This window comes from Opisthorchis viverrini (assembly GCF_000715545.1).
Source record: "Opisthorchis viverrini unplaced genomic scaffold opera_v5_14, whole genome shotgun sequence".
Classification (NCBI taxonomy): domain Eukaryota; kingdom Metazoa; phylum Platyhelminthes; class Trematoda; order Opisthorchiida; family Opisthorchiidae; genus Opisthorchis; species Opisthorchis viverrini.
Window position 1 is genome coordinate 1,745,604 of NW_008751670.1, and position 16,369 is coordinate 1,761,972.

Here is a 16,369-nt window from a genome sequence, read left to right on the forward strand (position 1 = left end):
GAACCGATGCATGACGAACGGAGTCGTCAGTCCTAAGTGCTGGGCCTACAAGGAGAGAGTTATAATGGGATGAGGAAAGGGGGAGGAAAGAGTATGTGAAAGAGAAAGAAGGGAGGCGTCAGCAGTGGCCTGTTTTTGCTTACCCACCCTGGTGTATGCAGCAAGTAAGGCGACCCGGCTGATGGCACCACGCGACGGGCGACGTGGCATGAGAGTATTGTTAGTTGTGGATGTCATGGTTGTACGAGGGCTGGGATACTGCCAGGGTGCCCACACCTAGACAGGAGGACGATTAGGGTCCTTAACCAAAGCATTTGGCTCAAAAGCCTAACCGCAAGCCAGAGGTGTTTGGCGGGAAATGCAAATGCATTACTGAACAAGTCACATCACCTGTAGCGTAGGTTTGACATCCGAATCTCCGTCAGGAGTCGAGTCTACAGTGCTGCGATGCGCTCCCTTTTATTACACGTGTCAGAAAGCTGGCCTCTAGGTGTAGGGGTTGTCAAGTGGCTTTCAGTGTTGGACCATCGATGTCTTCTGAGTATTGACCGAGTTCGGTGGGAACACTGGACCAGTGATGATGAAGTAGGTCGAATGGTTTTCGGAAGAGAGAACTCACTCACGAAAGATTAATTGATCACACTCCACAGGTTGCGCTGACTTCGTCACATTCTCCGTATGCCGACCGACTTCCTCGAAGGGTTCTTTGTGGAGAACCACACGAAGGATGGAAACGAGCCAGGGGAGGTCAAACAATGACTTGGCAGCTAAGCGTGAAAGCCATTATTAGCGAACAGCTTCGCTGGTCATTTCAGGCTTCCCGAATGAGGGCCCCGACGCGGATACATCAGCGGTTGGAGACGTCAGACATGGCCCAGTCGGGCTCTCTATGGCGCTGGCGCATCCGAGCTATTGCCTTCAATGCATAGCTTCTTTTCCAATCTCCCAGTTAAAAGTTTACTTACAAACACTTACTCACCTTACTTACCTAACTTACTTACTACCTTACCTTACCTTACCTTCACTTACCACTTCCAATGCGCAACTATCTACCCCATCTCCCTAGTCCATCGGTGAACGAAGCTGTGGCAGCTAGAGCAACTGTGCAACAAGTACGCTATTCCTACAGCTAAGAGGGTCGGCTTTGATTTCTCAGCACCTAACACACCAGTTATGTGCTGAAATCGTCTGTTCCTGGCTAGTTGACCGTATCGGTCGGTATAAGGCACGGCTATTTCTAGTCGCGAAAGCCTTATTCATCTAATGAGCTTTTGATGTCCGCCAAAGCTCTCGATCTTTCATTAAGCTACTCAATATTTGGTGTTTGAGATATTTGAGGGCGCCTTCGTACTCGTAGGATGCTGGTATACATTCTCTGGCATCAATCAGTGCTAGCGATTTTAGGAGATTGGTTTCAATATTACACGTTCAACCACATCTTGATGATATAGTTAACTTTTCCTAGATATAATAAAATGGATTGACCCTTTAAAACCATCACTCCTAGTCGATTCTTCTACGATTTATCTCTCTGGCCTCTTCTAGGGATTTGATATAAGCAGTTTCAGGGAACTATTTAAAAATGGTCTCTTTTGGGGACTCACCTCTCTTAAGAGTGGTCTGTTCAGAGAGTGACAGCTGTGCCCCCGACAATGAGCTCCTCTCTCCACAAGAAACCACCCGTTGGGTACATAAAACTGTTTTTGATCTGACCTGTCCTGATCTGGTTTGTGATACGTCTCCCCTGAACGTTGGGGAATCGAGATATTGTGATCGGTTTGGTTGAACCCATAATGACGGGACCCAATAGGTTTGGTAAATATCTCCGGGGAAGTGACTAAAAACATCCATCCCTGGATAATTCTCTAAACGCTACAGGTATACTGTACGTCCGTTGGTCCTTAACCGAATTGACAAGCTTTTGTAACCATGCTACTCAATCAGTTAAGACAGGTTTTTCGTGTCTTACAAGTCTCCCGAATCTTACTGCCCCTTCGATAGGTTAAAAAATCGTTCTCCTATCTCAACTAACGGGTGCGAGCACGTCGGTTGACAGGCAGTGTTCATACCTATGTCGGCCATGGCCTTCATAGTCCACGTGTCGGACGATACGGCAGATCACTGTACACTTTCAAACACTTCGAAGAATGAATCTTATAATCTCCGGATACTTTTGCATATCCTTTTCATAATTTTGCTTGCAACAAAGCTCTATTTTGAGCATTTTCTTGGTAAGTTAGTGCTACTGGTTTGAGCTTTGGGTTTTTAGAAATTTTGCTACTGCTTTGGTTGTTCGCCTCCACTTTATACGTTCATAAGTCCATACGGCAGGGTATGTCCGTCCGTTTGTTACACTTGTCTCTCGCTATAGATGTCTTCAGCAGATGCCATGACGAGCGGGTCTATGACTGCCTGTTGTCCTCTTCAGTTGCAACTTGCTACCTAATTTTTCTCCATTTTTCTCTTGGAGACAGAGGATTGTATCGAATGTGAGTCGATGTTCGTTCGGTAACCGTTTCACAGCTTCGTTTTCCTCCCTCCATATTCTGCTATGGATGATTTGTGGTTCGTCTTCTGGACTTGTGCATTAGTGGACGGAACCATGAAGATTGTTTCATCACTTTGCAAAAGCTTATTCGTAATCATTCCACGGCGTAACCTGTCAACATACAGATTGGTAAGTTTATGCTTTTGTTTCATTTGTGATGTTGAGATTTGAATGTTACCGGATGAATGGTTGTGAGACTCAGGCCGCAGAGGTGGAGTTGGTTGAGGTATCCCACCTTGAGCCTTTAACTCAAAAGTCTGATCCACAAGGTGGTGGGTGGATGTAGGGTGTTGTTCTGGAACCCTATCTCTCTAACTCAAAAGTCTGAACCACGAGGCAGCGGTTGTTGTGGCTTTCTTGGGAAACCTTCTCCGGAGTCAATGAATGAATGGTCTGACCCACTTGGCCTCAAGGGGCCTACCTAGTCCAAGGACTAGGTAGGAGTAAGGCGCAACTGGCCGGTTGCTAATGTGGCTGAGCACATTAGGTACCGTCTTAGCAACAGGGGACTCTAGTTTTAAAGGTATTTCGCTCATATTGAGCATTGCGCCAGCAGTCGCAGTCAACCGTTGAGTAGTCGGGGAGTGGAGTTTTTACAGCCGGTCTTTTCTAACTGGTCCTTCTTCGGGATAAGGCCACACCGCTGCTTCCATGAATATGGATGTGATGGTTGCCTGGGGGAAACGCTTTACTGTCTTCACATTCTTATCACGGAGGACAGTACGACTTTAACTACAGACCTCGTGGTACACACGATTACTCACTGTTGGTTTGACACTAGCCTTCCTTGTATGGTTGGACCCTGGGGAACTGAATTCCAGCTAGTGTAACCAGCGGGATCATTGCAACACAAAAGCCCGGGGACCACTACAAGCTGACAGCTTTAGGCCAATCAAAAATCTTAAAATATTTGGATGGCTTTTCGAAAGGAAGGAACCATAGTCCAGGAATGAGCTCAACATAAATGGGCCAATGCACTCCGAATTTCCAGTGAATTGATGTAATCACAGTTTATTGCTAAGAGGCTTATCTCATCGGTATATTGGCCCCTTTATGCTAAGTTCACTCTTTGTCCATAGCCCTATCCTCCCTTTCGAAATTTCGTTCAAATGTTCTCAATAGTATTGACCAGTAGTAGTGTCTATCTCTAGGGTACATACTGACCGTCTTTTGCACTGATATCCAGCTCTTTTTACAAATAAGTGGTCGCCGAATACTTTTCAGCGTTCCGTAGCGTCGAATAGCAAGCTCCTGCAATCAGGAGAAAACCCACTGAGTTGTCTCTTTTTGTTCAGATTGAACCTAGCTGAACTGAGGTGCTACAGGTATATTCCGTGTTGTTCGGTAGAGCTGCCTGACGCGGCAGCCCAGGCTGTCTTTGTAGTTTACCAGGATAAAGAGTTCATCAACACGCTATCATATTTGCATAGACCAAGCAAAGGAAGGATCACATGTACCCTATTCCCTTCTGCCACGTCAAATTCTGTCCACCTCTTTCACCACTTCGGAAAACAACGATCTTCCCGGTAGTGTAGCACATCGTCCAGCAATCCTAGCTTCCAGTACTGGATGCGTTCTTTGAGGGAACTACCCTTCGCTTCAAAAAGACTGTCTCCTGATTACTTCAGTGTGAATTTGTCGAGTCCAGTGGGTTGTGGCAATAGTTTTGACATGGTCAAATGCCCCAAGGTGTTTCAGATCTTCCACCCGAAGCGGCCAAGTTTCGCATCCGTACAACAAAACAACCCGTACTGTAGTCTGATACACGCGTCCTTTGAGACCTGATGAGATGGCTTTCTGAAGAGTCGTGCTTCGAATCCACATATGTGTTCCAGAAGGAGCGAAAAGCATTAATTGACTTACGTTAACTGTAGCCAATGGTAATATGGTTTGTCTGTATTGGCGTTTGGCTTGCATGCTGGGGACACAATATTACCAAGCGGCTTCGGTTGTTTCGGAAGTTGGTAGTTCACAGAAACAGTCCGTGGTCGCACATAACTTCAGCAGGCTCTCGTTGTTGTCCGTGCTTCTTGATTCCAGCTCAAGACGACCACCCAGTCGAGCCCTAGGAGCGCTAAGTCTACCTGTGTTGAATCTAACTTGACCTTATGATGATCTCCCCATTCATTTGCTTACTCCGCCTATGTACCTTTGATCTCCAGTTGTTTTGCTTATCTGTGCCTGCTGCTCACCTTGCCCCAGAAGCCGTTCCATGCGATACTTGTGTATTGGCATGTGTGTCTAGGTGAATGTGCGTAGCTGACCCACTCACCCATGCGTTCTCGTATCCCGTTTGCCGGCCTTGAGCTGCGAAAATATGAAAGTAGATTAGGATAGTTTTTTGTTCGAGCTCATACGCAACAAAATGCAACATTTTGGCGCAAAACTTTTATTCCCTTCACAATGATTTGGTATTGTGCGGCTAATTGGCCCCACTGAACCATCATTTCGGTCGCCGTTGTTTGGTGTGCGGACGTTGACACCGCACTGTGCTGGTCAGTGACAGACCTGGACACTTGTTGACGTTACGGACGTGGACAATTGAGGTTTGTTGTACACATTTGCTCACCCTTATGTAGGGGGGCGAAACAACTCAATGGTTTGAGCGCGAATTTACTGACCAGAAGGTCTGTGCTTCGAACCCGATCTCCGCCTCTCGATTCCTTCTGTGTAGGCTTGGGTAACCAGACAGAGTCTCAGCCCTCGTGCTTCCTTCGGATGCCATGGCAGCTCGGTCCTGAAAGGGTGTTACAACTGAACGATTCTTAAAATATTTTTTACCCTTGTGTAAATAGTACCGTAGGATTTCGAACCCAATTCTTCCTTTCGATATTCGGGATTGTCGAACCTACGCGTCACCCCAAGTTCCGTATCGGGAGTCTCAACAACCTGCTTGCGCATTCGTATCTCCAACAACCACAGCAATACCTGAACCCTTAGCCCGCCGCGGCAAGGCACTCAAAGCTTCGTAAAAGCTGTCTGTATGAGAGCTGCAGTTTGTGGGGGCGCAAGCAGGTACGGTGAATAGACAGCGATTATCGGCTATAAACCATATACCAAAGTTGGGTCAGTTTCGTTCACTCGGAATCGGGCGAATGAGGGTAGGGTGGCCTTCTGGTGATCTTGAACAAGGCATGTGTGCGGCGTTTCTCAAAGTCTTTGCGCCGAACCTGTGCCAGTCAGTTAGGTATGATTTACCGGTATACAAGAAGCCCTTCAGTAATAGATTCAGGACACGCATTCGCGCCTTTTCTGGCACTTCGTTCCATGGGGTTTTGTTTGATTGGATACCCTGAGTATGTTGTACCACATAAGAGGAACAGTAATATTGATCTATACCTGGTCGCGGCAAAAGCACATTGAAGCTAGGTCGAATGAGTCCACCTCCACGCATGGATTCATGGCTCGATGGGAAACTTCTTGGCCTGTCTACAACTTCACGACATTTGGGAATTGCTGTTGTGCTTAAAAATGACTGTTAATTATTTTTTGGTCTTTTTTTAACGAATCGTGCTTATTTAAGAGTAGTCCGTTCGCGCACGCCGCGACCCTGCACGTTTGTTGCACAGACTATTGGTTTGTTCTTATTTCCATGCTTGGCAACAGCCCCACGCAGACTTGGTCTAAAATCGGACACTCATTTTGAGCCTTTATTGACATTAGTGTGGGACTCAAAAGAATATCCTTTTTATGATGACCTTCAGTTGATCATCACTTCAACACCATTCCACTTTGCAAATGAGTTCAACTCCGCATGGGTCCGATATGGTGTTTGGGCACCAAGTGAAATCTATGGAAATCCAAGGTGCGTGTGGTCACCCCCCCCCCCAAAAAAAGCGAAGCCAGCAGTGCCGTCGAAGAGCTTTCGTAGACCTCACACGCAGTGCTGTAAGGAAGGGAGCGTTCTACTCCGTTCCGTGTTTTTTATGGGAATTCCGTTCAAAATAGCCTTGTGATTCTGTAGTCACTTGAATCCAGTCTGTTAGCTAATGGCAATTGTTAGTATTACGGCGTTTAAAAGGTATACGACAGGGTTTCTGGTACCTTTTCGTTGTCCAACAGGGAATCGCTTGATTACTATGTTCCTAGTGTACTAGCTAGCTTCCGGTGTCTTTCGTTTAATTGGTTGCCCTCGGTGCACCCTCAGAAGTTACGAAGTGACAGCTGATTTCTATCCGGGACTTGCATACTAGTCTCCACCACAATACACGCACTTTGTCATTGTATTGGTGCCTCCACCTATACGTTCTATTCACTCGACATCGTCCCACATTTTTCTTTCTAGGGCACGGTATTGGTGACTTTGGAGTGCTGCTCATTAGTGATTCGGAACATCTATCCTTGTTTTATATGGATTTTGTTCTTCACCGAGATCAATGGATCGTATCAGAGTCCTCTGTTCCAGAAGATACTGTTGACAATGTTTTACTGCGTACTGAAGGTAGGTGATCGTTGGAAAGCTGGTGTACTTTACCGCCATTGGTCCTTAACGTGCTCTCATGATGTTACTTGAACCTGCGTGTTCTTACCAGAACAATGGCTTCAGTGGCTTCAGCGAGCACCGAAGCTGGAGAAAGCCCAGTTAGTGTTCAGAGTTTTGTCTATCCTCACATCGTTTCTCATCTGTCTAGCTGCGTTAATCCCCCTCTCTATCTCCCACTTGCAGATCGGATCGTTTGTGTACTGTTTGCGTTCACTAAAGCAAGTATGGCAAAGTCTCTTCGCTCCCCCGGTAAGCTGTCTGTATTTAAAGAAAGGCCTTTGAAATGATGTGAAGTAAACGGAGAGGTAAAACAAGTCCATATGGTTCAGCCGAAAGAGCAAGCGATTGCGCCGGGTTTCGAGCTCGCGTCCCTCAGCTTACGAAAAGGGTGCTGTACCAACCGAATTACAGAAGACGCTGCACAGCGCATTGTGTTACCAGACTTTTGTTCTTTGTGTTGATTAACTTTTGTGATGGAATATGTGGGCTTTTGAACGTGCCGTATTCTTGCCTTCAAAGAAGGACGCACATTAAGACCTAATTTCTCTTCTTTATTGTGACCGAACTGCTTCATATCTGATCTGACAGTGCCAGTCCAGATCTTCAGTCCCCCTTGAGACAGCGCCGCCACCATAAGTATAGTGAAACAGACAAAACAAGATGACGTTTTAGATGAGCTTTTTACGAGTCTGTAAAAAAGCACAAATTCTTGGGAGAATTACCAATTTGGGACTGGGTCGCATGTTCATGGGTAAGGGATTGAGACTATAGTGGCTCATGTAGATATGAACTCCAAAACTCCACATTTAAAAGGCCGGGGGTGATACACAAACCCAGAAGTCCCATAGTAGGATTTGACGTAAACATAATGAGCAAGCGAAACCATCGATAGGAACTCATGGTTAATCAGTCCATTGTAGCGTGAGATTCATTGAGGCAGATGGTGGTTTGTTCGTAATTTTGGCAGAAATCCTTGGATTGTGGGAATTTGGCCTTTGCGTCTGAGACCGATTCCCCAATAATTTCCGCCTGCAGTTTTGTCACTTTTTCTGATTTAGCAGCAAAGTCGGGATGTGCCGCTCAGGATGAGCAGTCTGCATCTCCAAAGTAAAACACAATGGTGCATGTAGAGGCTGATGGACGACGGGTTGGTGCCGTCACTCTTTTCCGACTTCCCTCTTCTGAAGCGATGGAGAGTAATCCGGTGGTTCATTATGTTACCCGCTGTTTGTTCTTCATATGGTCTGCTATCAGCTCTCCTGTTATGCTGCATGAGTGTCGTCGTACCGATAATTTTTTGTTGGAGGTAACACAGAGTAGATGAAACACACTGTTGTTTTTCAGCTTCGTAGCTGTATTCGACCGAAATGAAATACGGTTATTTCTGGCAGACCCAGTGGCCTTGATTCGAGTGATTTTTAAGTCGTGAGCCTTGTAGGGACCGCCTGTCTAAAATTCAATCACTGGGTCTTTGCTCGGTCTCAGTGAACAACCTCTCGAGGCTAATCCAACAGATACCTCGAATATGGACCACTGGCTCACCACCGACACCAAATGTCCTCTGATGTGGCGCAAAGTTGTTCGTTGTTAATTTCGCATTTCACATCTGTTAGTGCCTCATTGTGGTGATACTAGATCAAAGGGTCGACTCTTCTGCTTCGTGACAATTTGTAGTTAAAATCCTACTCGGACGAGGATGCAATCGGACCCTCCGGCGTCTCATGTTATCAACTCGATATGACTGACCACCTTCCACCATTGATGCTCATCAAGACACAACAGTTTGAAAGGCGGTGCGATCGCTATCCGAATACCATTTCTTTATTCGGATGCAATGATTGACTGGTCCTATGAGCGGAGTAGATACCATTGGTTTAGATCGGTCCAACCGAAGGCACGGGGAAGGGCACTTGAGGTCCTCTGATCGGAGTAATGGTGAATGGTTGACTGGTCCTATGAGCGAAGTAGATACCATTGGTTCAGATCGGACCAATTGAAGCCACGGGAACGGACACTTGAGGTCCTCTGATCGGAGTAATGGTGAATTCCAGTCACCGAATTGCACTATATCAGGCGCAGACAATCCCTCGATCACATTCTACAGCTCGTCGTATAAATGTTTCTGAAATCTAATGAAGAGAAGAGTTGGTGGACAGTAATCGCCGTGGATACCTCAAAAGCAAGCTACCGCGATTCCGGGCAAAATTGTGACCCCAACCGTATACGTATTGTGGGCATGACCAATCAAGGCACAGGCAATCCGAGTTGCCCACTGGAACGGTACAGTTGAGCCACCAGAGACTAAGCTGCTTCTGGAGTTTAGCGATTTTGTCCCTGAAAACAGAGTGTGGACATTCCAGCTGTCGGTATAAACATGTCTTCTTAAATCGAGAGCCTTAGGTCACTTACTGGTTATGCTTACCGCTGGCCTAGAGCAACGCGTCTCGCTTCCTGGGAACGTGAGTTGTTCGATGCAGGCGACTTCCCCAGTGTCATTCGGGTTTTGCTTTTCTGGTTTTTGCACAACAAATCGCGATCTACAAGGTGACAGGCGACTTATTTGAAGTTATGGGGATGCTGTCTGTTGGACTCCGGATGTGGTTTCGTCCTCCTACTCCACTGGAGGTGATTCATTCTTGTTTAGCAACATCCACCAGGTGGACAATAGCCAAGCTTTCGCTTTTGACACTCACATGAGCAACAAAACGGTTAAGTTCATTAGCGAAAGCCTGACTGCAAGTTAGCACTGGTCGACTAGGTCTAGTTTTAAGGAACAGGTCGCCACACTTTAACTCTAGATTTATAGAATCAAGAGATCATGTTTGTTAGACCGTTACCCATTGACCGACCTGGTAAGGGTGACCATTGTGCTGCGTTGATATCTTCCAGTATAGCCAAATTGCCTCACAACATAGTCAATTCCCTTTCAGGACATGTGCGTCTGTGGAAACCCATGGTGATGAGTTGAGAGGTACGAAACTGTGCTAGATTTTCAGGAAATTTTGGAAAAAAAATTCGGTGGTTTCACTGTTGGGCGGTGTCTCCCTTTCGTCGGGTTAGGCGAATAATCCATAAGGTTGACTCCGTACTCCGAAGACTGGATGATTCCAGTTTGGAGTTATCGTGCCCGTATTCTTTAGCCATCGTCATACTTTTTCGAGCAACCAAACGGAAAAATCGTTGCACACATTCCATCTATCCGATTTGCTTTTTCAGCTCAACTAACTGTTCAGTACCAGTCAGTGCTGGTTTCATGCATTTCTCGAAAATGTTAGTTTTCTATCCCCAAAAGCTCAATAAAACTGCATGTTGCAAACGTCTGAATTTCGAATCCTAGCCTCGTGAAGAATGAATGAACGTCTGATTCGATTTCTAAATCTACCTCCAGCTTGCAGGCGACTGTTTTCATTCTTTACTCCTTGTTTGCACTTGCAGCTATGCTAGCCTAGCCACGGAGGCAAAAAAGGTAGGGAATGCCCGACCAAAGTGGATCGAGTATGGTTATTTTTCGAACGGACGCCTTTCGTATGAGCTCTTGCTACGTATTGCATTGTCTTAGCGGACCATATGGAGGAGGAGCCTCACGGTTGAGATTGCGGAATATTCTCTCTATCTACAGAATATAATTTACTTGCTCTAGGGGGGAAGCACAGGCCCTCCGCAGGGTCACTGGAGGATATTTGGTGCCACATCCCGCCTAAATAATCCTAGAGATTTGTGAGATGCGTGCTGCTGATAACGCTCAACGTGAATGAAACAGCTGTACAGTGCTTCTTGTTTTTTTTTTAGCTTAGACTAACCTTACTTGAAGGTTGAGGTGTAGATCTGAAACCCGGGGTGTCCTCGCTACTTTATGAATAGTGTCATCCATAAACTCAATATTGTCATTTCTGTGGTATGAAGGAATAGCATCGATCCGGGGTGTTCTATTCAACTGTTCTATCTTCCAGATTGAGAGTACGGCAAGTGAATAACTTTAATCTACCCGCTAATCAGATTAACTTCACCTGAAAGCAAAACATAGCTATCAGTCGATGACATTCAGTCTTCGTTTTTCTCAACCTGTTGCAGTTCGTCAATCATTTGAACAAGTCGCGAAAACAAAGCTCATTAGTAATAGGTTACTAGACGAAGATTAGTGGAACCGACATCTGCTGACTCATTGAGAAAAATGATTGATCCTTTCAGTTCGGTTTTCGATACCATCGGTAATTAATACTTTCCGTCACTTTTTGTTAAGCGATGCATGCTTGTTCATAGCACGAAACCTTCACTGCCCGGTCCGCGTCTACTCTCATTACACAATGAGATTAAATTGAAGACTAATTTCCGGAAGATTCATACCGTTTTGCGCGTCTCTTACAGTTTGTTTGCTGTACTTCGGCAACTAGCATTAATACATTGCATGTGTTGACAACCTGGCAACTACTGTTGGTCAGTATGACCACGCTGGTTATTGGTTTGCTATGTAGGTCAGAAACCTGGCCATTCAAAGCAACATTGGGCTATCACATCCAAAGCATCGCCCGCGCTCTGGCACAACGTTTGGCCTGCCATAGGTGAATTGTTGACACTACATAGGTTACGTGGGCCCCGATGTTAGCAGGCCAAATTTTTTGGACAGTCTTTTTCAACCGACGAGGTAGTGCGTAAGGACGACCCAAAGGAGGTCCGATTACGACTAGACGACTGTAACCAGCAAAAGTATCTACGCTGACGGCTGTCATTTCTCTGGATGATTTTCTTCAGAAAGGGTCATATCAATGGTTTTGGATACTGGAAGACCCGATTCTATCATGCCGTTTATTTTCTGCCTTCGGGCATAGATGCTTCTCCCCCTTCTTCCACCAGTTTCACAATACCTGTGGCCACCCTTCCATCACTGCCAGGTTACCGTGTCAAAGAAGCAAGCTATCACGTGCCATGTTTAGCTGTCCACTGACGTCAGTGCTGAATGGGCTGCATCACTGTGCAGTCTGTACTCATACTGTAGCTGATTGTGATCTAAGTTAATGATAACGAAGCTCCCTTACAATGAATGATGATGAAGCTGGTCAACAACGGTTGCCTCAGAGCATTAGTGCTTACGACAGATACGGAGCGTACGTTGTAATAACAGGTCGTCCAATGGACACGTGAGGGAACACGGTTACGAGCATTCCTAGACCGATTCACTAGTGTTGACTACAGTGGATTAGACGTATCCATTGCAAACCGGATTCCAGTCCAAACTTTTCCTGGCCTAAATCGGATAATGCCGCGCTGGGATCTTCCTGCTGATCGTGCAGTAGCGATTTGGGGTTCTGTTGGNGAGCTGACTCTCCTTCTCAAGGAACAAAGCACCGCAAATTATGTAAACAAAATAACTAAGTGAACAAAGGTGTGGACACTGTGGAAAGTAATCCATGACCTGTCGACGGATAAAAATGTGCATAGTGATAGCTATGTAGGATTAACGTTTTAGGTGTTTTTCTGGAGGAACGGTGTAGGTGATCAGTGTTGAGGTGACGTGGGAGGAGATAGGTTTCGAGAAAGGCAGTAATCCATTCTGTGTTCGCTTCACCAGAAAATCGATAGGATAGTGAAAAGGCTATCACAGTGGAGAGTTCGTTGCTACAGGGCTGTTTCCCTTTATCTATTCTTTGTATATCTGCATTAGATCTAGGTTTTGGCGATCTAACAGATTCCGTCCTAATGGAGTCCATCCGCTGGTAGACAGCTAACGTCATCGTCTGAAGAGACTTTTGATCATCCTCAAGAGGCTTTCGTAGATCGTCATCCCACTCTTTTGGGTTACCGGTGTTCAAGCGGCTCGATGGAGACCTATAACCCGTAACTTACACCGTGTGGTGTTCTGATTTCGCCGTTAGCACTTTTTATGAGCGGCTTCGTGATGCGTGCCAGTCCTCCATACTTTCTATTTCCTTCAATTAAAAACATCCTAGTCCGTGACTGCGATTCGACCTTCAGTCACGTGGCTGGTAGGCTGAGTGTGCCATATACACATCTTATAGCTGTTTTGTGGTGTAAAACACCGTGATCGCGGTAAGCTTTCCAGGATGTTTTGTCAGTTCACCCATTATCTTGCGATCCACTAATCTCTGAATAATTTGCGCTTGACTTTCAGCTACTTACGAGTAGTGCCTGTTTTACTCTAATCTCAAACCCTTATTCCGTGAGCCTAAGGTGGTAGTTTTCTGATGCTCAGACGTAACCTTATTTATCTCTTTTAGCCATTCAAGGTGGAACCACTGGTCACCCAACGTTGCATTCTATGCCGCGGAGATTACACGCTTGCCGGTGTGCTGCGGTGCAACGTACGTCGCAGATTTTTTTGACGTTTTTTTTGTTTCAAACGATGTCGAGTAGTTTTCAGAAATCTTATGAGTAGCGTTGTTTTCGGAACTAAAACCAACGTTCGACAACTAAATATCAATTTGGTTTTCAATAGAGACTGAACTGGATCTCTCGTTTATCATATCATCAATTGAATGTGCTGTACAAAGACCGCCTCATGTTTCAGTTGGTGCGATATTCGAGATTCGAAGAATATGATAATCGAGAGATTCGGTTGAGTCTCCCGCGAAAGCTAAATCGATATGCAAATAAGTGTGCTTGTCGAACTCAGTCCAGTTTGTGTTCAAATAAAACATTAGGTTGACGGAAACTCGGGGACTGCACCTGTTGTTGAATAGTTTTCAGCAACTTTGTGAGTAGTGTCCTTTGTGGATAAATACTTCTTATGCCTTCTCAATAATGCAAGTCATCTACTCCCAGCTTTTTTCTTCGTATCACTACACACCAGTCAAGACCATCTTGACACAATTCCCATTGCTCCTTTCCGCAGCATTCAGTTTGTGAGTCATGTGTGCAAACATGGTGCAGTCGTCACACCTTTTGTCCGACGTGCAACGTGACCTTTTCCCATCAGACTCAGTGGCGTGACGGATCGATGGACTTATTCATCCAGCTATACTAGCTCATTGGATGCACTTTTCGGACACCTGTTTCAAGTGCCTTCCTCCCGTGCTTTTTTCTGCCCGCCGTATATTTAGTAATTGAAGATTTCCATCTTTGTTTAAAATCTCACGAGTTTTGGATGACATCAAATTTCGATTCCTTGCCTGGTCTGTTTGCTAGTCCACACGTTCACTTTGGCGAATATGGCTGTGATGTAGTATGTGTTTTGTTTGAATGTTCCTTTTTTTGCTACCGATTTCTGACATTATCTTTGTTGTACAGCCGCGTTTTGTTTCATCGGCCAGACTGCTCCAAGCCCATGGTTTCCTTATGTGGAAACCAGATGGTACATATCCTTGCTGGCTTCCCAGATTTATTCTTGGTGAATAAATGCCTACACGTAATGTTGCATTGGATTCTCATGTACTGATTGTGTGGACTTGGGCGAACGCCTTGATGATACCTGGGGATTAGCTGCAGTGCAATTTAGGCACCACCATATCAGTTCTTACAGTCTTGGTGGTCGAGACCCAATGGATAGTTTTGTAGACTTGTGTTCGCTCCATTCAGATTCGATTATCCTCATTTCCGCCTTCTTATCGACCGGTAACTCTGTCCGCAAATATGTTATACACTTTGCTTCACGTTCAATGTAGGATCGCTCACGCATCCAAGTAGTAGACTTTGTTCACCGCTGAGACTAGGATTTTTTATATTGATTAGTTGTAGTGAGTCGTAATTGGTCAGTAGGTATGAGTGACATTCTCTTAGCGCATGAGCCGCTGAAGATATGGTGGTGTCAGCCGAAATCTCGAAATCCCGTTTCTCGTTTCCCCGTGCTTTCCTTTGACTATACACTTCATCTCAATTGAACTGTTGTTGAAACCGGCGTTCAGAGTAATCCGTGTTCACCGTCAAAATTAGCATGACCTCAATGGTTCGGGCATTCTGGTAGATTGCTTTATCCCCGACTGCAACTGTGAACTATATGTCGCTAGAATTTTAATTCGATCCGGATAACTCGACAAATTTTCAGACGGACACTACCTCAAGTGAGTTCGATCATGCAGGCACCGGACTGTAAGGCTGTGACCGATAACATCCGATGAACTGATTTTTGCACGGGCTAAATGTGTGCTTATTCATGGATGTATTCGAACCAGAAAGCCTATAAGTTATCACCACTACGAAGCCAAGTTTGGTCAGTACCCTTCATAACTTTGTTTCAAATCTCACAGACTATCAACCAGTGGTAGTGCGTTAACTAAGTCCATTCTTCAGACAAACGGCCGCTTGAATGTTCGACGAACTTCACTTGAATGCACGGCACAGTGGTCCGCGAGAAACGTATCTCAGTAAATTACACAACCTTTTTCTTGTTAAGGCTTAGTGGTTGTTTGTATTGGGACGGGAATCCAGCGCGGATAGTTTTTTAGAACTAAGGAAATCAGGGGTATTATTCCTGTTTGGTGGTTTTGTTCTGTAACCGAATCTTGAGAGATCAACTTCTCGGTAGTAGTGTTGCAGAATTTCTCGGTGTTCTGCCCAATAGCGCGTGTTTGGGTATCCTGTTAATCCAGTAGGCAATCGGCCTTCTTAATGTATCGAAGTTCCCCAGGAACGGTCGTCTAAAAAAGATCGAAAAATTGATTTGACACCTACCGTCGTGTTAAAACACCCGTCACACGAATGGTAATAGCGACAGTGTGGGAACAGCGGACAGGAAAGCTGTTTGGTCAGTGGAATGCGGTCGATCGATAATCATGTTCTGTTTTCTTGAAAGTGGTATGCGTGCGGTGCTTAAAAACACCAGAATAATTGCTTTCGCATAACTTGCTTATTAGGTTCGTCTTCCACCAACATAGGCTGCGTTTTTCGAAGCCTTTGATGAACAGAATGATGAAACGCTGCGCACTACGAAAATTGGATGATATTTACTGGTTTCATAGAGGAGTCTTCAAGCAACCAGTGCCCTGCATGCTGAAGAACATGAATGTGCTCCCATACAAAGTGGACTTCTTCGGGTCCGTAGTCACGGCAGTGAAGCATCAGTGTTGAACACTGATGTCATGCTGTCGATGGTGACGATGACCGTAGTCACGGTATCCAAAATTTGAAAACTAGGGCGTGTCAGAATGACTGTATCAGGTGTTGAACACCCCACAAACACGAATGCAACCATCTTTCGTTGCTTCTGTAAAAGGATGTCACAACCTACCGTGTTTTGATACACCATTTTGGGTGAAATTGCGAGCGAAGGACCAGCAAGGGAGTTGTAATTCAGAACACGAAGTCACATTTACTTGACGGGACACGAACAAGAGGAAATGGGCAGTAGACATTTTGTGAATTCCAATCGATTTCCCAACATGCGCGCA

The 16,369-nt window shown here is 45.4% G+C and overlaps 2 protein-coding genes across 2 annotated transcripts; one reads left to right on the forward strand and one right to left on the reverse strand.

Moving 5' to 3' along the window:
- Nucleotides 1-1,037: 1,037 nt before the first annotated feature.
- On the forward strand, nucleotides 1,038-14,385 carry T265_01325 (hypothetical protein; the record flags this gene model as incomplete). The annotated part of the gene is given in 10 exon segments (XM_009165331.1): nucleotides 1,038-1,112; nucleotides 1,130-1,214; nucleotides 2,094-2,231; nucleotides 2,270-2,332; nucleotides 2,372-2,489; nucleotides 2,524-2,677; nucleotides 6,834-6,989; nucleotides 7,215-7,280; nucleotides 13,265-13,348; nucleotides 13,879-14,385. 10 exon segments carry the CDS (start codon nucleotides 1,038-1,040, stop codon nucleotides 14,008-14,010), a joined length of 1,071 nt encoding a protein of 356 aa, XP_009163595.1.
- T265_01326 (hypothetical protein) lies at nucleotides 7,357-7,605 on the reverse strand (the record flags this gene model as incomplete). The annotated part of the gene is made up of 1 exon (XM_009165332.1): nucleotides 7,357-7,605. One exon carries the CDS (start codon nucleotides 7,603-7,605, stop codon nucleotides 7,357-7,359), a length of 249 nt encoding a protein of 82 aa, XP_009163596.1.
- Nucleotides 14,386-16,369: the final 1,984 nt, after the last annotated feature.